Source organism: Entelurus aequoreus, linkage group LG05 (assembly GCF_033978785.1).
Source record: "Entelurus aequoreus isolate RoL-2023_Sb linkage group LG05, RoL_Eaeq_v1.1, whole genome shotgun sequence".
Lineage (NCBI taxonomy): Eukaryota > Metazoa > Chordata > Actinopteri > Syngnathiformes > Syngnathidae > Entelurus > Entelurus aequoreus.
Genome location: NC_084735.1, coordinates 85,097,039 through 85,121,304, shown reverse-complemented (window position 1 = coordinate 85,121,304; position 24,266 = coordinate 85,097,039). Strand labels below are relative to the sequence as shown.

Sequence of the window (24,266 nt, the reverse complement as noted above, 5' to 3'; positions counted from 1 at the left end):
TTTGCTCTACATTTTTAATTCTAAGAGAGACAAAACTCAAATAGAATTTGAAAATCCAAGAAAATATTTTAAAGACGTGGTCTTCACTAACTGACAAAGTTCAAAGTGTGACATGATTTATTCAAAAATTTGAGAGTTGACTTTTGTATTTTAGATGAGTTATTATTTGTACAAACATGGTGCAAAGTAATTCATGATTTGTTCAAAAATGTCAGTGGCTAGCTCGTTAAAATGGGATATTGTGATTTCACAAGACTGTCTTAGAAGTGATCATTTGAAAATGTTCAATTTGAAAAATGTGCACTTAGAGAAAATATAAAAACAAAGTGTTGCATATTGATATTTATCTGTTTCTATATATATTTATTGTGAGAAATCATTAAGATGATCAGTGTTTCCACAAAGATAAATATCATTATTTATTAATAATAACATAGAGTTAAAGGTAAATTGAGCAAATTGGCTATTTCTGGCAATTTATTTAAGTGTGTATCAAACTGGTAGCCCTTCGCATTAATCACTACCCAAGAAGTAGCTCTTGCTTTCAAAAAGGTTGGTGACCCCGGGTGTATAGTGATGATGAAAACAACACAAACGTAGTTGAACACTGAATACAGCGGTCCCGTCGATATTCAGATTGCGGTATCACGTGTGAGACGCGCTGAGTGACCACTGACGATATCCAGTAAGCGGCAAATACACACATACCTATAATATACACTACCGTTCAAAAGTTTGGGGTCACATTGAAATGTCCTTATTTTTGAAGGAAAAGCACTGTACTTTTCAATGAAGATAACTTGAAACTAATCTTAACTTTAAAGAAATACCCTCTATACATTGCTAATGTGGTAAATGACTATTCTAGCTGCAAATGTCTGCTTTTTGGTGCAATATCTACATAGGTGTATAGAGGCCCATTTCCAGCAACTATCACTCCAGTGTTATAATGGTACAATGTGTTTGCTCATTGGCTCAGAAGGCTAATTGATGATTAGAAAACCCTTGTGCAATCACGTTCACACATCTGAAAACAGTTTAGCTCGTTACAGAAGCTACAAAACTGACCTTCCTTTGAGCAGATTGAGTTTCTGGAGCATCACATTTGTGGGGTCAATTAAACGCTCAAAATGGCCAGAAAAAGAGAACTTTCATCTGAAACTCAACAGTCTATTCTTGTTCTTGGAAATGAAGGCTATTCCACAAAATTGTTTGGGTGACCCCAAACTTTTGAACGGTAGTGTACTTTGCAGTTATGACAATGAATACCACAGATACTTTTAGCTTAACATCTTCAATTTATTAATACCGGCCGTAAGTTGCTGGTTGTGCTCAACATTATATGACGTTCAGTTCTTTTCCAGTAGTTCTGAGATTGGACCCTTTTTTGGACCCTTAAAGATGAAACAGTCATAGCAAAGAGTCATCCATTGTGGTTGTGTTCCACAACACTTTGCAGATCCTTCTGGGCCTGCTGGTCGGTCCTGTGGGTGGACTGTTGGTCTTTAAGGGTTGTGGAGGTTTTAGTTGGTTTTGTTCCGAGGGGTCATGTCCGTCATTTTCACAAGTGTCCAACGCTGACAAGCTGTTTGTAGATAAGCAGCACATCTGGCTAGCATCTGCTTTTTCACCCTGATGTACTTTGTCGACGTGGGTGTAGCCACTGTCCACCTGGTCCGGAGGTGTGCTAGTTGGTTCTTGGCTTTCAGGATGGTAAAGTGTCCCATTTTGATTGTTTGCATTATCTGGAGATGTTAGTATTAGACTGGACCTTTGTGGAAGTGGAGAATGGTTTTGGCCTGGGCAGTCAAATACTGTGTTCTGGTTGTGGGTCCTCCAGAAAGTTCTGCAAAGCTGCTCCAACTCTGAGAGGAGAGGCAGTCCGATGTCTATGTGCATCAGTAAGTTCTCCAACCACTCCTCCAGCTTTGAAAAGGAAGGCCTAGAAGAATTTAAAGACATGGCGTTACAATATTCAAATGTTTGTTGAGTATGTCAATATGCTCATACCGCTTATCCGAATCTAGTTCACAGCAGAGGGCAGCTAGTGGCAGGAAGGTCAAGGGGCACTGTGCAGGTTGGTATTGCTCAATGAAAGCCGCAACATTCAAACCAAAGTCTTTATTCCGTGGAAGAAAGTCCGGGTCGGCGCTCACTCTGCCTATGATCTAAAAATATCAGTTCATAAAATGCCGATTTGAATTCAATTGTGTGGTGAACAGCTGGTCTTGGTGTCTATGGAAACATCTTCAAATGCCAAGAAGGACTTTCGTACCTCACAGATCATGATTCCAAAGGAAAAGACGTCCACTCGTTCATCGTAGATTTGTCCTGAAAGAACTCAACTTTCTTACCATAAAATCACATTTTGGAATCACGTGAAACATGTCAACATTTTATATGGCGTGTACGCATGTGTGCACCGTCACCATGGATCATCTCGGGGGCCATCCAGTAAGGATTCCCCACCACCGTGTAGCGCTTTTTACGGTCAGGTTTACGGAGCCCAGACCTCCCCCCCTTTGGAGACGATTCCAGAGACGATGTTCTGCTCCGGTTCTTCTCCTCCATCACCAAACGGGCAAGCCCAAAATCTGCCACAACTACAGACTGATTCTAAACAAGAAAAAAATGAAGTTTTTTTTAGAGGTCCACGATCAATGTATATAACTAATTAATTATTGGACGTTGCCTTAAAGGAGGGCCCATATATTAGGGCACCAAGGCAAGTTGGAAGTGCACCAAGGCTGTCAGCTTTTTGTCATTACATGATGCCTTTATCTCTATTTTTACATTTTGATAGAGGGAGGTATTTTTAAAAATGATTTATTTATGTTTTAAAGTTATGTACACTACCGTTCAAAAGTTTGGGGTCACCCAAACAATTTAGTGGAATAGCCTTCATTTCTAAGAACAAGAATAGACTGTCGAGTTTCAGATGAAAGTTCTCTTTTTCTGGCCATTTTGAGCGTTTAATTGACCCCACAAATGTGATGCTCCAGAAACTCAATCTGCTAAAAGGAAGGTCAGTTTTGTAGCTTCTGTAACGAGCTAAACTGTTTTCAGATGTGTGAACATGATTGCCCAAGGGTTTTCTAATCATCAATTAGCCTTCTGAGCCATTTTTTTTATTTATTTCAGGCAATGACAAAGACGTACAAGTTGACAAAACATAATAATATATATTAATATAGTGCATTATTGTCCAGTTTTGCCTGAAAGGGAGTGGGAAGAAGATAACTTATTTAATCCCACCCCCAGTTCTCCATTCAGTGATTATTCACATGAGTTTCACTCTCACTTTGTTCAAGGATTGAACACATTGTACCATTAGAACACTGGAGTGATAGTTGCTGGAAATGGGCCTCTATACACCTATGTAGATATTGCACCAAAAACCAGACATTTGCAGCTACAATAGTCATTTACCACATTAGCAATGTATAGAGTGCATTTCTTTAAAGTTAAGACTAGTTTAAAGTTATCTTTATTGAAAAGTACAGTGCTTTTCCTTCAAATTTAAGGACATTTCAATGTGACCCCAAACTTTTGAACAGTAGTGTACATTTATATGTACATGTAGATGCTGTATCGGGACAGAGCCATTTAGAGTTTGAGCAGAAAAATGTTGTATAGGAATTAACTAAACACAATAAAACATTAACAAAATGATGTCTCCCATGAATGATTTTTTAAGTAAAACCTTTGTGACACGGAAAGAAGCACAAGAAATGTAAAAAAAAAACATGGCGTTTACTTTTTGATATTCATATAACACTCAAAGCAGTTTGGCTAATTATAATGAAGTCTAATAAACAAACTTTGTTCTTCTCCAACGACGTCTCCTTGTAGTTCAGTGCAACAGTTTGGCCAACAAAAATAAAGAGGAGTGACACCTCTCACATCGAATACACAATTTTCACAGCCAGCGTTCAATTTGATGAGATGAAATTTTTTTTTAGCTAGTATTGATGTTATTTAAAAAAAAAATTGTATTGTTAGAAATTGATCTGGTGTGCACACTGGTCTAGTGGTTAGCAAGTGGACCTCAGGTAGTCAGGGAGTGTGTTTTTTTTCTAGGTATTACGGTTTCCTCATGCATGCTATGTTCATCGGAGACTCAAAGTCATCCATAGGTGTAAATGTGAGTGAAGTGAATTATATAGCGCTTTTTCTCTAGAGAGTCAAAGCGCTTAAAAAATAGTGAAACCCATTACCTTCATTAAAGCTATATATAAACCAGTGTGGGTGGCACTGGGAGCAAGGGTAAAATGTCTTGCCCACGGACACAACGGCAGTGACTAGGATGGCAGAAGCTTGAAGTGAACCTGGAACCTTCAAGTAGGTGGCTCTACCAACTGAACTATGCTGTCCCTGTGAGTGTCAGTACTTATTTGTCTGTATCTATGTGCCCTGCGACTGGCTGGCAACTAGTCCAGGGTCCAAGGTCTTCCAGGATAGACTGAAACTTACCAGTGACTCCATAAATGACAAGCGCTATAGAACATTGATAGATTAGCTCTTTGAAAATGTATACATAACCTTTTAATGCTATGTCTGCTTAAGCATCACAGACTACTTGACCTACATTGTGATATTTAAACTAAATGTACACGATAAAGTTCCTTGAATCCTTGAATTTTACCTCTTTCACCAGGCAGTTGGGTGAGTTTAAATCTCGGTGGATGACATTCATGGAGTGTAGATATGCCTAAAGGAAGAGATGTGTCCAATATGTTTTATGATTCACAGGGCGTTTACTCGATCACAACTGGACTGTTCAGTAGAAGACGATTCGTCTCTCATCCGAGCAGGCTGTATCAGTTCATTTTCATAGACTTAGACCAGGACTAGATCTGACAAATGTAAGTCTATTAGCATGATCTAATGAAGCCGGCGTGGATGAGAGGTGAAACGCCTTCTAAGACAAACTGAACCGGTTGAACTGAACAGAGATGCCCTGAGAATACAATGAACTGGATGAATGAGAACATTTACGTATATCAGGAGTGTCCAAAGTGCGGCCCGGGGGCCATTTGCGGCCCGCAGCTAATTGTTTAGCGGCCCGCCACACATTCTGGAAATTCCATTGCAAAAATCATTAAAAAAGTGGAATGAGGTGAAATCTAACTAGAACAAGTTGCAATGTTGACACAAATCTGCCATGCAGGCTGTTTTTTTTTATTTTGTCTATCTTTATTTTCCTTTTTTTGTCATTGCTCAAAAAAAAAAGACAAAAAATCAATGTTATAATTAGGGATGTCCGATAATGGCTTTTTGCCGATATCCGATATTCCGATATTGTCCAACTCTTTAATTACCGATACCGATATCAACCGATACAGATATTAACCGATATATGCAGTCGTGGAATTAACACATTATTATGCCTAATTTGGACAACCATGTATGGTGAAGATAAGGTACTTTTAAAAAATAATAATAAAATAAGATAACTAAATTAAAAATATTTTCTTGAATAAAAAAGAAAGTAAAACAATATAAAAACAGTTACATAGAAACTAGTAATTAATGAAAATGAGTAAAATTAACTGTTAAAGGTGAGTACTATTAGTGGAGCAGCAGCACGCACAATCATGTGTGCTTACGGACTGTATCCCTTGCAGACTGTATTGATATATATTGATATATAATGTAGGAACCAGAATATTGATAACAGAAAGAAATGGGGGGAGGGAGGTTTTTTGGGTTGGTGCACTAATTGTAAGTGTATCTTGTGTTTTTTATGTTGATTTAATAAAAAATAAAAAAACGATACCGATAATTTCCGATATTACATTTTAACGCATGTATCGGCCGATAATATCGGCAGGCCGATATTATCGGATATCTGTAGTTATAACGAATTATCGACCTATTCAAGGCTCCAATTACTTCAAATATTTCACATTAAAATGTTTTATGTGGAAAAAATATTGCATATATTGTGTGGTAGCCATATAAAAACATCCAAGTTTTCTTTGACAAAAGAGCATAAAACAAACAAAATAATAGTTCAAACGTAAAATCGAGAGATATATCTGAAGTTGATCTCGTAACTTAATTGTTGAAAGTAAAACAAATAATAATACAAAATTATCACTTTATGAGCGGGGGTACCTTTTGGATCCCAAATATATTTAGTGGGATTTTATTTATCTTTTCACTGTGATTAATCAAAAATAATAACATGAAAATAAAATCAATGGTGTCATGCATTATTGACGTTTTTAAGGCTCTAATTACTTCACATCAAACATTGCTTTCTGAATGTTTTGGGCAGTGGGGGAAATACTGCATATTTCACTTTTACTATAAAAAACAAAGTTGTCTTTGACAGAAAAGGCATACATAGTAATAGGTAGGGATGTCCGATAATGGCTTTTTGCCGATATCCGATATTCCGATATTGTCCAACTCTTTAATTACCGAAACCGATATCAACCGATACCGATATCAACCGATATATGCAGTCGTGGAATTAACACATTATTATGCCTAATTTGGACAACCATGTATGGTGAAGATAAGGTACTTTTTAAAAAAATAAAATAAAATAAGATAACTTAATTAAAAACATTTTCTTGAATAAAAAAGAAAGTAAAACAATATAAAAACAGTTACATAGAAATTAATAATGAATGAAAATGAGTAAAATTAACTGTTAAAGGTTAGTACTATTAGTGGACCAGCAGCACGCACAATCATGTGTGCTTACGGACTGTATCCCTTGCAGACTGTATTGATATATATTGATATATAATGTAGGAACCACAATATTGATAACAGAAAGAAATGGGGGGAGGGAGGTTTTTTGGGTTGGTGCACTAATTGTAAGTGTATCTTGTGTTTTTTATGTTGATTTAATAAAATAAAAAATAAAAAAACCCGATACAGATAATAAAAAAACCGATACAGATAATTTCCGATATTACATTTTAACGCATTTATCGGCCGATAATATCGGCAGGCCGATAATATCGGACATCCCTAGTAATAGGCAATAATAATTTGACTTGTTTTTAACATTTTAATGACTGAGACCCTTTACGGGCCCAAGGAGCCCTAAATGTTAAAAAAAAACAACCCTATATATTTTGTTATGGTTGGAAAATGAAAAATATCCAAATGGCCCCCGCATGTTTTAATTTTTCCATGTGTGGCCCTCAGTGGGAAAAGTTTGGACACCCCTGATTTATATAAATCCCTAATGTTATTTGTTTGATAGTCACAAAACACTCACCATTCCAGCTGCAATGTCCTTGGCATAACTCACTCTTAGGCTCCACGAGAAATTCTTATCCTAAAACAACACGATAGATCTGACACATGAACATTGTTTGCACCATTCACTTCAGTTTTTTAGTTTTTTTTTTACTGTACCATCTTGATGATGGTCTCTCTCAGCGTCCCCCCCTGGATGAACTCAGAGACAATATGTAGCCGCTTGTCTTTGTAAAAGAGTCCAATGAACTTGAGAACGTTAGGATGGTCCAGACAACGCATCACCTTCACCTAAAGCCAAGCATGAGCAAGCATTCATCTCCAGCTCTCTCCCCATATGGAAAAATAATCTACCTCTTTCAAGAAGGTCTTTTGGGTCTCTTCATCGAAACTTATCAACTCTTTCATCACCATCACCTCTCCTGTCTCTTGATGTGTCACCTTCACAGCGCCATGAGAGTCACAGTACACTTTCATTAAAAAAAAATAAAAAATCAACCATGTTCTTCTGACCAATAAACACCGGCACTACCTTGATAGCCTGTCCAAAGAACCCTCTGCCAAGCACCTCTCCATGTATGAGGTCTGATGGTCTGAAGATGCGATGGGTTCGATCCCCAGTGTCAGTGCGCAGAGACTCAGAGCGAACCATGTTGTCCTTCTTTTGGGATATGAGCGTCAGTGCTCTGGGCAACAAGGAACACTTTTCAATACTACAGCTCCGCCTGAGTGAAGAAAGCAACCTTAGCCAGGCAGATGATCAGGAATCAAAGCTATTCCAGAACCAACATTACAGGATGTGTCTGGATCGCATTCCCATTGTTTCTTGGTGAAGAGGTGAGGGTAGACTCGTTCTCATTGGTTCATATGTCTCCACACCTGATCCTGGCTCCTCCTCCAGTTTTGGGAGAGTGTATGCCAAAGCTAGTTTTTCATGGACACAGTCGATGTCTTCCTGCGCTTCTGTTGACTTCTTGGACTGTGGATTGTGTTCAATTGTCAGCTGTAGTGGTTTGCTCGTGTCCTGGATCACACGGTTTACCTAAAGGAAAGATGACCTTATGTTGGCTTTATTTGGTCTGATTATTCATTAATGGATCATTCATTTTAGTAACCTCATTGGGGCTAACGCTGCAAACAGAGTTGCCGTTAATCTCCAGGATGCGGTCCCCAATGTGGACGGAGGACAGCAGGTCTGAGCCGAGGACTTCTGGGTCTAAGCTGAAAGAGGATGCATGTAAGATATAATTATTTAGAATAAAGTAAAACAATATCTTATTAAAGATTTGTGACTCACGCTTTCACAGTAAAAAGAGGGCCAGACTCTTGGCTGAGTTCAGTGGCTACAGTCAGACCGCGGTGGCCGCTTGTTTGTGGGGGAAGTGACACCAGCGCCACTATGTGGGGGCTCTTGATGGGTGATGAAGGTGACGTCGCTACACCCTGATAGAAACAGTGGCCACTGCAAGATAATGCCAAGACCCGACTATAAGACACGGAATAAATTGCTGAGAGTACAACACTGACTTCCATTGACTTACCAGAAAAGTTTAGAACGTTCTACAAGTGTGTAGGTGTCTCCATCTCCAATAAACATTTGACACCTAATACAGGTGAAGCATTCAGGGTGGTACTTCTGCTCTCCAGCAACCTGTTATCACACGTTAGCATGTTAATTAATCGTGTTTGGACAGGTGGAAATTGTTGGCAAAAGACCCTGGGCGGTTCATTCTGTTCTTTCTTTCATCAAGTCCTTACAGTGCAGAGATGTCAGGATATCCTCTGATTTGAAATGGAAGTGGAATTGATCATTACCATCACAAGTCCTGTGGCAAGCGTCTCCCTGCATCCGTGACAGTGTTCGCCGTAACGTTCCCAGTAGTGCTTCTTGCAGTAGAGTTGTCCGTCTTTTTCGTAGTACCATTGAGACAGGATGCAGCCACAGTCGCAGCACCTGCACACCAAAGGGGAAACGTGCACCACTTTGCTACATGATGGTGTTCAACGGGAGCCCGGCAGTCATAAAGAAAGCGAAAGTTGTATTTTGTTTTGGTGCTCTCTGTTCTGCGGGGTTTGCATGCATCGTGCCCAAGTCTAAATTGTCAAAAGCATCTTAGGTTCAGTTCCCACTCAGGGATGTGACTGAATGGCTTGTTAAAATGTGTTTTGCCATTGACTGGTAATCAGTCAAGGGTGCAGTGTGCTTTTCACCCAAAGTCAGCTGGTCTAGGCAGGCTCCAGCTCCCTGTGACCCTACACATAAGTAATAGTTTATTTATGCACTCCATCTTTGTCAACAAGATGCCTATTGATAATGTACTTACTGAATGACTATAGTCCGCAGGTAATATGAGTTTGTAAGAAAAGCCACTCACAAATCATTGGAAATACTGTATAATGACGCAAATGTCATGAGTGTTGTCATCGTGATGGTCTGATATCATTGCTCAGCATGTGATTCACTTGTTGTAGACTACTTTTTCGTAGAGAAGGAAGGCCTTTGTACTTGATACTTAAAGGCCTACTGAAAGCCACTACTACCGACCACGCAGTCTGATAGTTTATATATCAATGATGAAATCTTAACATTGCAACACATGCCAATACGGCCGGGTTAACTTATAAAGTGACATTTTAAATTTCCCGGGAAATATCCGGCTGAAAACGTCTCGGTATGATGACGTTTGCGCGTGACGTCACGGATTGAACGGAAGTCTTGGGACACCATTGTGTCCCAATACAAACAGCGTCTGTTTTCATTGAAAAATTCCACAGTATTCCGGACATCTGTGTTGGTGAATCTTTTGCAATTTGTTTAATGAACAATGGAGACTGCAAAGAAGAAAGCTGTAGGTGGGATCGGTGTATTAGCGGCCGGCTACAGCAACACAACCAGGAGGACTTTGAGTTAGGATAGCAGACGCGCTATCCGACGCTAGCCGCCGACCACATCGATGAAGTCCTCCGTCGCGCCGTCGATCGCTGGAATGCAGGTGAGCACGGGTGTTGATTAGCAGATGAGGGCTGGCATAGGTGGAGCGCTAATGTTTTTATCATAGCTCTGACGAGGTCCCGTAGCTAAGTTAGCTTCAATGGCGTCGTTAGCAACAGCATTGCTAGGCTTCGACGGGCGGCACAGCATTAACCGTGTAGTTACAGGTCCAGTGTTTGGTTCAGTGTCTCCTGATAGTAGTATTGTTGATCTTCTGTCTATCCTTCCAGTCAGGGGCTTATTTCTTTTGTTTCTATCTGCATTTAAGCACGATGCTATCACGTTAGCTCCGTAGCTAAAGTGCTTCACCGATGTATTGTCGTGGAGATAAAAGTCACTGTGAATGTCCATTTCGCGTTCTCGACTCTCATTTTCAAGAGGATATAGTATCCGAGGTGGTTTAAAATACAAATCCGTGATCCACAATAGAAAAAGGAGAAAGTGTGGAATCCAATGAGCCCTTGTACCTAAGTTACGCTCAGAGCGAAAAAAGATACGTCCTGCACTGCACTCTAGTCCTTCACTCTCACGTTCCTCATCCACGAATCTTTCATCCTCGCTCAAATTAATGGGGTAATCGTCGCTTTCTCGGTCCGAATCGCTCTCGCTGCTGGTGTAAACAATGGGGAAATGTGAGGAGCCCTTCAACCTGTGACGTCACGCTACTTCCGGTACAGGCAAGGCTTTTTTTTATCAGCGACCAAAAGTTGCGAACTTTATCGTCGATGTTCTCTACTAAATCCTTTCAGCAAAAATATGGCAATATCGCGAAATGATGAAGTACGACACATAGAATGGATCTGCTATCCCCGTTTAAATTTAAAAAAATAATTTTAGTAGGCCTTTAAATACATAATGTTGGATATAACGCAGTGTTTCACATTCATATTTCACTAGCAGAGCTTGGAGACACTTTTCTGTTGCTAACTAAAACTTCTTCTTTCCCAAAATGTGGTTCGGGGACCATTTGCCAAAACAGAAAATTAGGTATTAGTTGGCAATAATAGGTATGGTATGTTCTTTTTGACATCCGTGAGCAGACTTTAGAACAATGCTTATGTCCAGCATGAAAGAGTTGCTGCTTATCTGAGCGGCGCAAGCAGAGTGGGAGGTGACTTCCTGGACAACTCCGTGTTTCCTCTCCCGGTCAGAACCAAAAAGGTCACGCTAGCACAATGAGAGCTAAGACAACACGGAAGCCTTTTATTCAGTCGTCTGTGCACTACGACTACTCATCATTAGCACTAAGGTTAGCGTTACGTGTTTTGGGTTGCATTGAGGTTGCTTCATTTGTTCCTTCTCCTTTTTTAGTTGAGTGAACGCCAAGAGATGTAAGTTTGCACGTTCCTGTTTTATTGCCAGCAAAAATAAACTCAGCTGGGTAGCGCCACCACAAGGAATGTGAGAGAAAATGAGATGACACTGTAGATACATCATCGTATCGATAGTTTTCAAACCATCATCTATGCTTTTTTTTTTTTTTTTTTTTACATAAATAAATACAATCATGTGTGCTTACGAACTGTATCCCTGCAGACTGTATTGATCTATATTGATATATAATGTATATATTGTGTTTTTTTATGTTGATTTCATTAAAAAAAAAAAAAAAAAAAATTTTTTTTTTTTTTTTTTTTTTAAATTTCTTGTGCGGACCGGTACCAACCGGTGGTTGGGGACCACTGATTTAAAACAATTGTAAGGAGCTGGACAACTTGAATTTGATCAGGAGAGTAACATTTGAATATGACCATGGTACTGTACCTCATAAAAGTGTATTTAGTTGAGATGAGAATGTGAAACAGTGATGGGTTGGAGTAAGTTGTATGTAGGGTTGTCCCGATACCTATATTTTTGTACCGGTACCAAAATGTATTTTGATACTTTTCGAAATAAAGGGGATCACAAAAAAAGGCATTATTTGCTTTATTTTAACAAAATTAAACTAATAAACATATGTTTCTCATTCCAATCCAAGAACAATTTTGTGCTTGAATAAAATAGTGAACATACTAGACCAGTGGTCCCCAACTACCGGTCCGCAGACCGATTGGTACCGGGCCGCACAAGAAATTTAAATAAAAAAAAAAAACAAAAACAAAAAAAATTTTTTTTTTTATGAAATCAACATAAAAAACACAATATATACATTATATATCAATATAGATCAAAACAGTCTGCAGGGATACAGTCCGTAAGCACACATGATTGTATTTATTTATGTAAAAAAAAAAAAAAAAAAAAAAAAAGTCTATAAAATCCGCTACACCTCCCTGATACCGAAGTACATGTCAAACTACTTCCTTAATGTAAACGACCGCCATAACCACAACACCAGGGGGAGCTCCACTAACCACGTTAAACCCAGATTCCGAACTAACAAAGGTCTTAACTCATTCTCGTTCTATGCCACATCAATGTGGAATGCGCTCCCAACAGGTATAAAAGAAAGGGCATCTCTATCCTCCTTCAAAACCGCAATAAAAGTTCACCTCCAGGCAGCTACAACCCTAAACTAACACCCTCCCCGGATTGCTAATAATCAAATGTAAACAATCAAATACTTTTTCTTATGCCTTCTGATCTCTCTCTCTGTCTCTCTCTCTCTCTCTCTCTCTCTCTCTCTCTCTCTCTCTCTCTCTCTCTCTCTCTCTCTCTATGTCCACTACTTGATGTCCATATCCTCCCCCCCCCTGCACACCCCTGATTGTAAATAATGTAAATAATTCAATGTGATTATCTTGTGTGATGACTGTATTATGATGATAGTATATATGATAGTATATATCTGTATCATGAATCAATTTAAGTGGACCCCGACTTAAACAAGTTGAAAAACTTATTCGGGTGTTACCATTTAGTGGTCAATTGTACGGAATATGTACTTCACTGTGTAACCTACTAATAAAAGCCTCAATCAATCAATCAAAACCCGCTAGCTAGCAAGCCATGTTAAAGCGGAGTTTCAGTGTTATACATTCACCTTTATCGTTCGTTTTTAAGCCAAAATGCGTTCCTTCTCCCTTTTCTGTCCACACACTGTCTGCTTTTAAGTATTCCGTGATTGTGCGCTGCCGAACACGCTCCTCTGCTCGTAAAATCATTAATGTCACAACTTACAACGGCTCGCTGTCATGCCCGTTAATAAAAAATAAACTTTAAAAAAAGGGAACCGGTGATTTTTACAGGCGGTATAGTACCGTTTATGATTCATTAGTATAGCGGTACTTTACTAGTACCGGTACATAGGGGTGTAACGGTACACATAAATTTCGGTTCGGTACGTACCTCGGTTTAGAGGTCACAGTTCGATTCATTTTCGGTACAGTAAGAAAACAACAAAATATGAATTTTTTGGTTATTTATTTACCAAATTTGTAAACAATGGCTTTATCCTTTTAACATTGGGAACACTATAATAATTCTGCCCACGTTAATCAACATTAAACTGCCTCAAGTTGTTGCTCAGATTAAATAAAATGACAAAACTTTTCTTCTACATATAAAAAGTGCAACATTAAACAGTTTTAAGTCAACTCATCATGCTTAATTTATTACAGGATTCGGGAAGCCTGTAGTTGATTTTTATTATGTAAATGTTGTATTTTTATCAACATGTGACAGCAGGGACCCTGCCATTCAAAACTAGACTGCTGCATTACTAATAATTAATGTAACTATAGCTGAAAAAATGGTACAATAGCAATAGGAGAGACTATTAATCCCTGCACACCATGGAGTTCATGTAGGCTTAATGATGCACTTACATTATTATATCAACTATCAGAGACAGAAACTCTTCATTTAAAGGCCTACTGAAAGCCACTACTAGCGACCACGCAGTCTGATAGTTTATATATCAATGATGAAATCTTAACATTGCAACACATGCCAATGTTTAACTAATAAAGTGCAATTTTAAATTTCCCGCGAAACTTCCGGTTGAAAACGTCTATGTATGATGACGTATGCGCGTGACGTCAATCGTTGAAACGGAAGTATTCGGACACCATTGTATCCAATACAAAAAGCTCTGTTTTCATCGCAAAATTCCACAGTATTCTGGACATCTGTGTTGGTGAATCTTTTGCAATTTGTTTAATGGACAATGAAGAAAGTTGTAGGTGGGATCGGTGTATTAGCGGCGGACTACAGCAACACAACCAGGAGGACTTTGAGATGGATAGCAGACGCGCGAGCCACCGACCTCAACTTGACTTCCTCCGTCTCCGGGCCGCCGACCGCATCTATGATCGGGTGAAGTCCTTCGTCGCTCCGTCGATCGCTGGAACGCAGGTGAGCACGGGTGTTGATGAGCAGATGAGGGCTGGCTGGCGTAGGTGGATAGCTAATGTTTTTAGCATAGCTCTGTGAGGTCCCGTTGCTAAGATAGCTTCAATTGCGTCGTTAGCAACAGCATTGTTAAGCTTCGCCAGACTGGAAAGTATTAACCGTGTAGTTACATGTCCATGGTTTAATAGTATTGTTGATCTTCTGTCTATCCTTCCAGTCAGGGGTTTAGTTCTTTTGTTTCTATCTGCAGTTAAGCCCGATGCTATCACGTTAGCTCCGTAGCTAAAGTGCTTCGCCGATGTATTGTCATGGAGATGAAAGTCACTGTGAATGTCCATTTCGCGTTCTCGACTCTCATTTTCAAGAGGATATAGTATCCGAGGTGGTTTAAAATACAAATCCGTGATCCACAATAGAAAAAAGAGAAAGTGTGGAATCCAATGAGCCAGCTTGTACCTAAGTTACGCTCAGAGCGAAAAAAGATGCGTCCTGCACTGCACTCTAGTCCTTCACTCTCACGTTCCTCATCCACGAATCTTTCATCCTGGCTCAAATTAATGGGGTAATCGTCGCTTTCTCGGTCCGAATCGCTCTCGCTGCATTGTAAACAATGGGGAAATGTGAGGAGCCTTTCAACCTGCGACGTCACGCTACTTCCGGTACAGGCAAGGCTTTTTTCATCAGCGACCAAAAGTTGCGAACTTTATCGTCGATGTTCTCTACTAAATCCTTTCAGCAAAAATATGGCAATATCGCGAAATGATCAAGTATGACACATAGAATGGATCTGCTATCCCCGTTTAAATAAAAAAAATTCATTTCAGTAGGCCTTTAACATAATGTCCCTTTTTGTTGCTTCAACACAGCTCAATCAACACAGAAAAAGGTAAAGTGAAATTAACAGACAGACAGGGCTTTGCTGTCCGTAACACACACACACTGCAAAATGAGCTAACGTTACGCTAAAAGCGAATTAGCCTTCACCTCAAGCCAGGACTGCGAGCGAGCTGCGCTGCCTTTTATATTTCTAGAAAGTCAACGGGCTCATAGTGATGTTACTAGTAGTTGACTGGGAGGTGTTTATTATCATTTGGGGAGAGTCCGCTGCCTGATGCTTACCTGCTAAACGCTAAGCACTGACTACATGCACTCGGAATACGCACTGCTGATTGGCTGTTACCGCTCTGTTTGTAACCAATCAAATGGTTGTGTGGGTGGGACAATGCTGTGTAGAGGACTGACAGACAGAGGCAGAAGGAAGTGGAGGCGGCTACTTAATATGTTCGTGTGGAAACTCGTTCGGTACGCCTCCGAACCGAACTGAAACCCCCGTACCGAAACGGTTCAATACAAATACACGTACTGTTACACCCCTACCGGTACACCATTGAACCCTAGTTGTATGTATGTTAAAAAGACATAATGTTCACACATCTATTAAGGAAATGGGAGTTTTTTCTGTCTTGTTTTCTTTTTCTGGTTCTAACTTGCACGTGCACGCCTCAGCAGAGAATGACAACATCTCTTACCGTCCTTTCATCCCTCTCCGAAACCTCTGGTCTCGCCGAGACATGGCCCCCACCCCCCCGTCAATGTGTGCAGTCGGGGTTCCGTCTCGCAGCAGCAAAAGACACCAGCAGCTTTATGGTCGCATGCGGACGTGCACATGTGTGTTAACCGTGCGTACACATATTCCGCTGCCACTGCTCGCTGGCGCAAGTTTTCACTCGCCCCGTGACGTCAGTCTGTGTGTGAGACTTCCTGAAAATGTGCCGGAGTGGTCGTGCGAAGAAGAAAAAACAAAACTCCCTTGACCCATTGACACCCGATGGTCAGTCTTCCTCTTTTGGCCGCCAAAAAGTGGACCTGTCCCAGTATAGGTCGTAAGCTCCGCCTTCCTGGTCCTGTTACTCCTAGTGTATCGTCCTGTGGCAGATCTACTTACAGTCACATCTGTGTGCTTCTTCCAGGAAGTCACATTGAAGTGTGTGTGTGTGTGTTTTACACTATAGTTAGGTTCCCACCAGCAGAAGGAAAGTTGTTATGAACGCCCCAATTAATACTCCGCCCCCCCCCCCAGCCTGCTGTGGTGTGTGCTATTCACACACAACAAACAATAGGAGAGATTCATAGCACAAACAAGTCCTAACAGTTATACATTTAACAGAATAGTCACATAAGACTTGAACACTTCACTTATTTGATTAAAAAAAAATTTACTACGTTATTTCCATCACTGAAATGCACTGTTGGAAAAGTTTGTATTTGATCCTCTGATGATTTTATAAGTTGACCAAATTGTAAACATGTGAACAGCTGAAACTTTTATGGTAGGTTTATTGTAACAGAGAGAAACATTATGTAAAACAGTAAAATAACATTAAAGGGGTAATATCATGATGTTTTTTTTCTACATTTAAAACATTTCCTAGTCGTCAGGGCCGGCCCGTGGCATAGGCCGTATAGGCAAATGCTAAGGGCGCTGTCCATCAGGGGGCGCCACGCCAGTGCCACAAATGTTGGAGGAAAAAAAATAAAAAATTAAAAAGTTGGTACTATTATTTCTAAATACATAAAATAATCCCACGTTAATTAAAATGCAAAGTAAAGCCTATTTAATAGAAATATTATTTGTTAAAACATTACGCCCCCCCCCCCCAGAGTATGGGCAAGTAAACAACGTTTGCCATTTTTGCTACCGAGGACGTATGCAGCAGTGCCCTGATGCAAGCAATTGTCGTTTTGACGTTCGTTTTTCTGATGAAATACACCAAAATAATATATCTATATATCAGTGACGTGCGGTGAGGTTCATGGCTGGTGAGGCACTGACTTCATCACAGTCAGATTTACAAACATATGAACCCTAAAGCAGTGTTTTTCAACCTTTTTTGAGCCAAGGCACATTTTTTGCGTTGAAAAAATCCGGAGGCACACCACCAGCAGAAATCATAAAAAAAAAAAAACTCAGTTGACAATAAAAAGTCGTTGTCGCAGTTGTTGGATATGAATTTAAACCATAACCAAGCATGCATCACTATAGCTCTTGTCTCAAATTAGGTGTACTGTCACCACCTGTCACATCACGCCATGACTTATTTGGAGTTTTTTATGTTTTCCTGTGTGTAGTGTTTTAGTTCTTGTCTTGCGCTCCTATTTTGGTGGCCTTTTTCTCTTTTTTTGGTATTTTCCTGCAGCAGTTTCATGTCTTCCTTTGAGCGATATTACCCGCATCTACTTTGTTTTAGCAATCAAGAATATTTCAGTTGTTTTTATCCTTCTATGTGGGGACATTGTTATGTCATGTTCGGATGTACATTCGGATGCTGTCTTTGCTCCACAGTAAGTCTTTGCTGTTGTCCAGCATTCTGTTTTTGTTTACTTTGTAGCCAGTTTTGTTCTGCAAAGCCTTCCCTAAGTTTCACTGCCTTTTCTTAGGGGCACTCACCTTTTATCGGCCGATAAATGCGTTAAAATGTAATATCGGAAATTATCGGTATCGGTTTTTTTATTATCTGTATCGTTTTTTTTGTTGGTTTTTTTTATTTTTATTTTTTTAATTAAATCAACATAAAAAAACACAAGATACACTTACAATTAGTGCACCAACCCAAAAAAACTCCCTCCCCCCATTTCTTTCTGTTATCAATATTCTGGTTCCTACATTACATATCAATATATATCAATACAGTCTGCAAGGGATACAGTCCGTAAGCACACATGATTGTGCGTGCTGCTGGTCCACTAATAGTACTAACCTTTAACAGTTAATTTTACTCATTTTCATTAATTACTAGTTTCTATGTAACTGATTTTATATTGTTTTACTTTCTTTTTTAATCAAGAAAATGTATTTAATTTATTTATCTTATTTTATTTTATTAATTAAAAAAAAAAAGGACCTTATCTTCACCATACCTGGTTGTCCAAATTAGGCATAATAATGTGTTAATTCCACAACTGTATATATCAGTATCGGTATCGGTTGATATCGGTATCAGTAATTACAGTGAAATGCTGAATAGCAGAATGCAAAGTAACAGTATAACATATTATATGAGAATGTTACGTTATGATTATCTTTAACCGAATCACAGCAGTGCTCAAATTAAAAAACAGCATTCCCTCTCATGTGATATTGCTTAATTAACATTAATGATGTGCACTTTAACAACTAGACTTACAACTATACCTAATATATAAAGGGGTGGAAAAGTGACTATTACCTGCAGGGCAAACATTAGCTAACCAGAAGGCAATAGCAATGTAAACAAAAAACACCTGCTTAAAAGATCTAATACAAATGTCTCTGAGGAATGTAAGGTGGGAGTACTGTAATTACCTAACGTTACATTATTATTTTCCATAACAATTTAGCCCCCTCCACAATATTAACCCGACGTTAAAACAGAACTAGCTATTTATTGATTAGCAATTGCCGGAATCATGTAACATTAGCTTAATGCTAAAAAGCCAGGTTACTATCACATTCTGTAACAGACAAATAATTTCATGTAGGCTAACGGTACCTACCTGCTACCTCTGTCTTTTTCTCGTTTCTCCTCCTCTTCTTTTCTATTTTTTCTTCCCTGGGCACCTGACAGTTTTGGCCGATTTGACATCTTGTGTTGTTTTTTTGATGAGGTGACGTCCAAAAAGAGTCATGATACGGGAAGGGAGGGGGGGGCGTAATGTTGTAACAAATAATATTTCTATTAAATAGGCTTTACTTTGCATTTGAATTAACGTGGGATTATTTTTTGTATTTAGAAATAATAGTACCAACTTTTATTTTATTTTTATTTTTTTTCTCCAACATTTGTGGCACTGGCGTGGCGCCCCCTGATGGACGGCGCCCTTAGCATTTGCCTATACGGCCTACGCCACGGGCCGGCCCTGCACAAACACATAGCATTAGCTCAAAGTTGGTAACAGTCATGGCGCCCTGCAGTCAAGTGAGTGCCTTTTGACCAATCATTGAGAAGATCGCCTGCAACCGGGTCGGCCATACCCTCGCTATACACGACTTTGGATTAGGCCTGGGCGATATATCGATTTTATCAATATATTCAAGTTTTTTGTTGCAGATGATTAAAAAATATAAATAATAATCAAATTTTTTCTCCTTTTGCACAGGCATACTTTTTGTCCCTCTGGAGCTTCCGTAGCTTGCGTACTTCCTTAGTGGCTCACATAGCAAAACATAGCTAATGCTACTGAGAGCGAGACTTTTTTTCCACAGAAAAGAAAAGTGTTGTCAGTACTTTGGTTTTGCGGCAACAGGCGTGGAACAAGTGACTTAAGTGGTGAAACTGTATTTTTTCCTTTGCACTTAAATTTTGTTGACAGTTTATTTCAGACACATTTATATTATCATTTGTTATCAATTTAGTTACAATTTTCCTAATTACATTTTTTTAAATCAGTTTTTATGAGTGCCTTTTGCAGTATATTTGATCAGCATTATTTTGTAATCAGCCTGACCTAAGCCTTGATAATAATCTTTGTCATTAACACACGCTTTCATACCATGTTAAACTGTAAGTAGGTTAGATATAATTATTGAATACCATTAAAGTCAAAATAAATATTACTAATTCCGAACCTCTAAGTAGTGGAAAAGTTGGGCCCCGAGTACAGACTGCCTTTTCGATAAAAGGACCACAACTATGGAACTCTCTACCTGACACTTTAAAAAGTATACCTGCACTTGTCACTTTCAAAAAACAAACAAAATTATGGCTAGTTGAGCAACAATCGTGTTCCCATGTTTAGTTTTTACTAATTTTTACTAATTGGTTTTTATCTAGTCTGCACTTTGTCTGTGTTATTATTATTATTGGCTTTTATCTAGTTTGCACTTTGTCTGTATTATTACTATTATCATTATTATCAACTTATTCTATTTTTTATTTTCCTATTTTAATGATGTTGGATCTGTGTTGTTGTTGTTGTTGTTGGGGACAAGTGTTGTAAATTAGCTTTGGCTACAAACACTATGATGCATGCATCAGATAACTGTTTCAGATATCTATGTTTTTGTATCTGTCCCTATTTCAAATAAACCTCTATAAAAAAAAAAAAGAAAGGTTAAGACAGGGGTGTCCAAACTTTTTCCACTGAGGGCCGCACACGGAAAAATTAAAGCATGTGGGGGCCATTTTGATATTTTTCATTTTCAAACCATAACAAAATATATTAATTTTTTATTCATTTTACCTTTAGGGGTCCCGCGGACCATAAAGGGTACCAGTCATTAAAATGTTAAAAATAAGTCAGATTATTATTTTTTTTAAATTATTTTAACGCTTACAGTAAATCTCTATATCAACTTCAAGTTGATATAAAGTAATACAAATTAAAAAAAAGTGTTTTATGGCTTTTCTGTTTTTTTATGGTAAAACTGAAATATGCAGTATTTAGTCATTAGAGCTCTAAAATATCAATAATGCAGGACACCATTGATTTGAATTATTTCATATTTTTGAGTAATCACAGTGAAAAGATTAAAAAAAAATCACTAAATATATTTAGGATCCAAAAGGTGCCCCACTCATAAAGTGATACATTTTTATTAGGTTTTTCTTTTACTTTCAACACTTAAGTTACGAGATCAACTTCAGATATATCTGTCGATTTTACGTTTGAACTATTATTTTGTTTGTTTTATGCGCTTTTGTCAAAGAAAACTTGGATGTTTTTCTATGGCAACCACACAATATATGCAATATTTACCACATAAAACATTTTAAAGTGAAATATTTGAAGTAATTGGAGCCCTGAAAATAATTCATTATAACATGGATTTTTTGTCATTATTTTTTTTTTTTTGAGCAATGGCAAAAAAAAAGAAAAATAAAGAAAGACAAAAGAAAAAAAAACAGCCTGCATGGCAGCTTTTGTGTCAACATTGCAACTTTTTCTCGTTAGATTTCACCTCATTCCACTTTTTTTAATGTTCTTTTTTATTTTTACAATAGTATTTCCAGAATGTGTGGCGGGCCGGTAAACAATTAGCTGCGGGCCGCAAATGGCCCCCGGGCCGCACTTTGGACACCCCTGGGTTAAGAACCCCTTGTCTGCATAACATACATGTAATGGTGGTTCTTCGGTCAAAATGTTGCATAGAATGTTTCAAGCCGCTTTCTGACCTCTTCAGGAGGCGCCATTTTGTGGGAGATAAAAGTTTGAACTATACGTTAATTTGTATTAGAAATGGTAACAACGGAGGATGCACGTACATGTACGAGCCAGTCTGCCCCACAACAAGAGGACAGCAAAAAAGAAGGAACTTATTGACCACAGTGCGGACTGCAATGGCATACTCGCGCAAAGCTCTTTGGGTAAACCTCTACCATATATGGAGAGGGCGGCTGAGGTCACAATTGGGGGAAATTCCAAACGGCTCGTTTGGAGGAAGTTGAAGGAAGGCAAGATTGCTTTATAGATATCTGCGCCATGCCTCCATGGCATGATCCCAAATACACAAACACAGGTACCGATGGAAAAGAAAAGTTAGTTTTGCATGATAGGTCCCCTTTAAATAAAGTTTAAGAATGCATTTGTATTTGAAAGACATAAGTGTTTGATCCCAAAGGTTTAGTACTTGGTGGAGAATGTCAGGAATGGAGTTTGCTGTGAGAAACATGTTTACCATGTTTGCCATAGGGACGGTGTCCTTAAACTCATATTTATTTATTCATTTCACTGCCTTCAAATAAGTCCAGGCAACTTGATGCCAAACACTTTCATTTTTGCCGTCATGTGACCAGTTCATGTTCTCCCAAGCCTGGTGTGAGTCATTCAGGTGTTGCTTGTCAGGCGGGCCTGTACATGTCTCTTGTTGAGCACTGTAGGACGCCAACTATTACAGCAAAGTGTGTTACTAATGCTTTTCTTGCCGACTGCGCAACAGCAGGAGCAGCTTTTCCCTAGTAATTCTGGTCTGGTCCCTCACCTATCCCATAACCAGCCTTACCCAACGCTGGTGAAACCCTGCATGGAACTCTCAAGGGAGGGTGATGAACTGTAATGTATTTTTTTCCCATTCATTAATTGAAAAGTTAACTGCGCTTTTTCCCGCAGAACCGGGGGACCCCCACGGTTCACGGGGCCCTACACACAGCGCATGATCTGCGTATCGCTCTGTAAATATCTTATCTTATTTTTTTTACTTTCAACACTTAAGTTACGAGATCAACTTCAGATATATCAGTCGATTTGAACTATTATTTTGTTTATTTTATGCTCTTTTGTCAAATAAAACATTGATGTTTTTGTATGGCAACCACACAATATTTGCAATATTTTCCACACAAAACATTTTGAAGTGAAATATTTGAAATAATTGGAGCCTTGAATAAGTAAATAATTCATTATAACATTGAATTGTTTTATTCTTTTTGAGCAATGGCAAAAAAAAAGAAAAAGAAAGATAGACAAAAGAAAAAAAAAACAGCCTGCATGGCAGCTTTGTGTCAACATTGCAACTTTTTCTGGTTAGATTTCACCTCATTTCACTTGTTTTAATGTTTTTTTTTATTTGTGCAACAGCATTTCCAGAATGTGTGGCGGGCCGGTAAACAATTAGCTGCGGGCCACAAAAATAAAAAATTTTTTTTTTTTAAATTAAAAAAAAAAAAATTTTTTTTTTTTTTTTAATTTTTATTTGTGGCGGACGTAATTCTTTCGGGGCGGACCGCCACAAATAAATGAATGTGTGGGAAACCCTGCCTTTGTTTGGTTGAGAAAAGTCAGACATTGCCTAAACCAGGGGTGTCCAAAAAAAATTTTTTTTTTTTTGTCCTCTCCAGCTTCTCAGGCAAATCATATAGTTGATGTAGATGCCCATATCGGCTGTTCAGATTTACTTTACAAAAGAGAAGTGTAGGATACTTCTCTTGTTGCATTATTTGTATTTGACTTTATTAAATGTATTTATATTAGAAACACAACATGTGTATATAACAAAGGGTGCAAAGTCTGCAGGCAGTAGGAAACACATGGTTAAGTGTAGGGAGTAAAACTGATGGCAGTTTAAAGTTCAACATTTTTGGAGCTCTTTGTTCAGTGGATCAGATGTTTGATTAAGCTCTGTGTCTATCTACCACCACTACTGTTTTCTGTTTATTTGTTACTGACTGCTTCTGTTTCACTTTATGTTGCTGGTAAATAATATGGTTGTAGTAGTAGGCTAAAGTTAAATTATTTAGTATGCACTAATTAAAGGGGCAGAGCTTTGAGACATTTTAGCTTTTATATTTTATAAGATATATTTTTTGTAAGAATCACAATTAATATATATATTTCAGTGAATAACTTATTGTTCAAATCTGTATATAAATATGTACATAAAGTGTTGTAATTATATTGTAAAATGGATGGATGGATGGACGTTTAAAACAAAACTGTTAGTATTAATTAGTAAGTATACATTTTTTGAGCCTTTTTAGAGAAAATCAAATCATTGTAGTAAATTATGCAAATACTCGATGATATCATGGTGACCACGCCCATAGCCACGCCCCCACCGCCACAGGTATTTTGGCAGTTTATGGGAAACACTGAAAGGAGTTCCTCTTTGCTTATTTTGGCACCATTTTATCCTCGGGTCTTGTTGGTTTAGCTTCTATTGTGCTCGCCGTCTGTGCAATATTGTTGACATCCTTGTTCCCACCGGCTCCGAGGCTTGCCGTAAACCTATTTCAAGTGGCGTGAAAATGCTATTGCAGACGTAAAATTAAGATATAAACAATCA

The 24,266-nt window shown here is 38.5% G+C and overlaps 1 protein-coding gene across 1 annotated transcript; it reads right to left on the bottom strand.

Moving 5' to 3' along the window:
* Positions 1-219: 219 nt before the first annotated feature.
* Positions 220-16,479, bottom strand: LOC133651167 (LIM domain kinase 1-like). Its single transcript, XM_062049149.1, has 15 exons — positions 16,039-16,479; positions 9,040-9,178; positions 8,766-8,875; positions 8,522-8,686; positions 8,340-8,445; positions 8,019-8,266; positions 7,757-7,949; positions 7,579-7,665; positions 7,384-7,515; positions 7,244-7,303; positions 4,646-4,711; positions 2,430-2,616; positions 2,276-2,331; positions 2,011-2,168; positions 220-1,942 (listed from the first exon to the last, which is right to left on the bottom strand). Exons 1-15 carry the CDS (start codon positions 16,080-16,082, stop codon positions 1,411-1,413), a joined length of 2,283 nt encoding a protein of 760 aa, XP_061905133.1. The 5' UTR covers positions 16,083-16,479; the 3' UTR covers positions 220-1,410.
* Between the last annotated feature and the right edge of the window lie 7,787 nt (positions 16,480-24,266).

Excerpts from the sequence above, each read along its gene's own strand:
- LOC133651167 (XM_062049149.1), bottom strand. The coding sequence starts at position 16,082 with ATGTCTCGGCGAGACCAGAGGTTTCGGAGAGGGATGAAAGGACG. Across the intron at positions 8,687-8,765 it reads GAACGTTCTAAACTTTTCTG|TGGCCACTGTTTCTATCAGG; the intron begins GTAAGTCAATGG and ends ATTATCTTGCAG. Across the intron at positions 2,617-4,645 it reads CCAACTGCCTGGTGAAAGAG|AATCAGTCTGTAGTTGTGGC; the intron begins GTAAAATTCAAG and ends TTTCTTGTTTAG.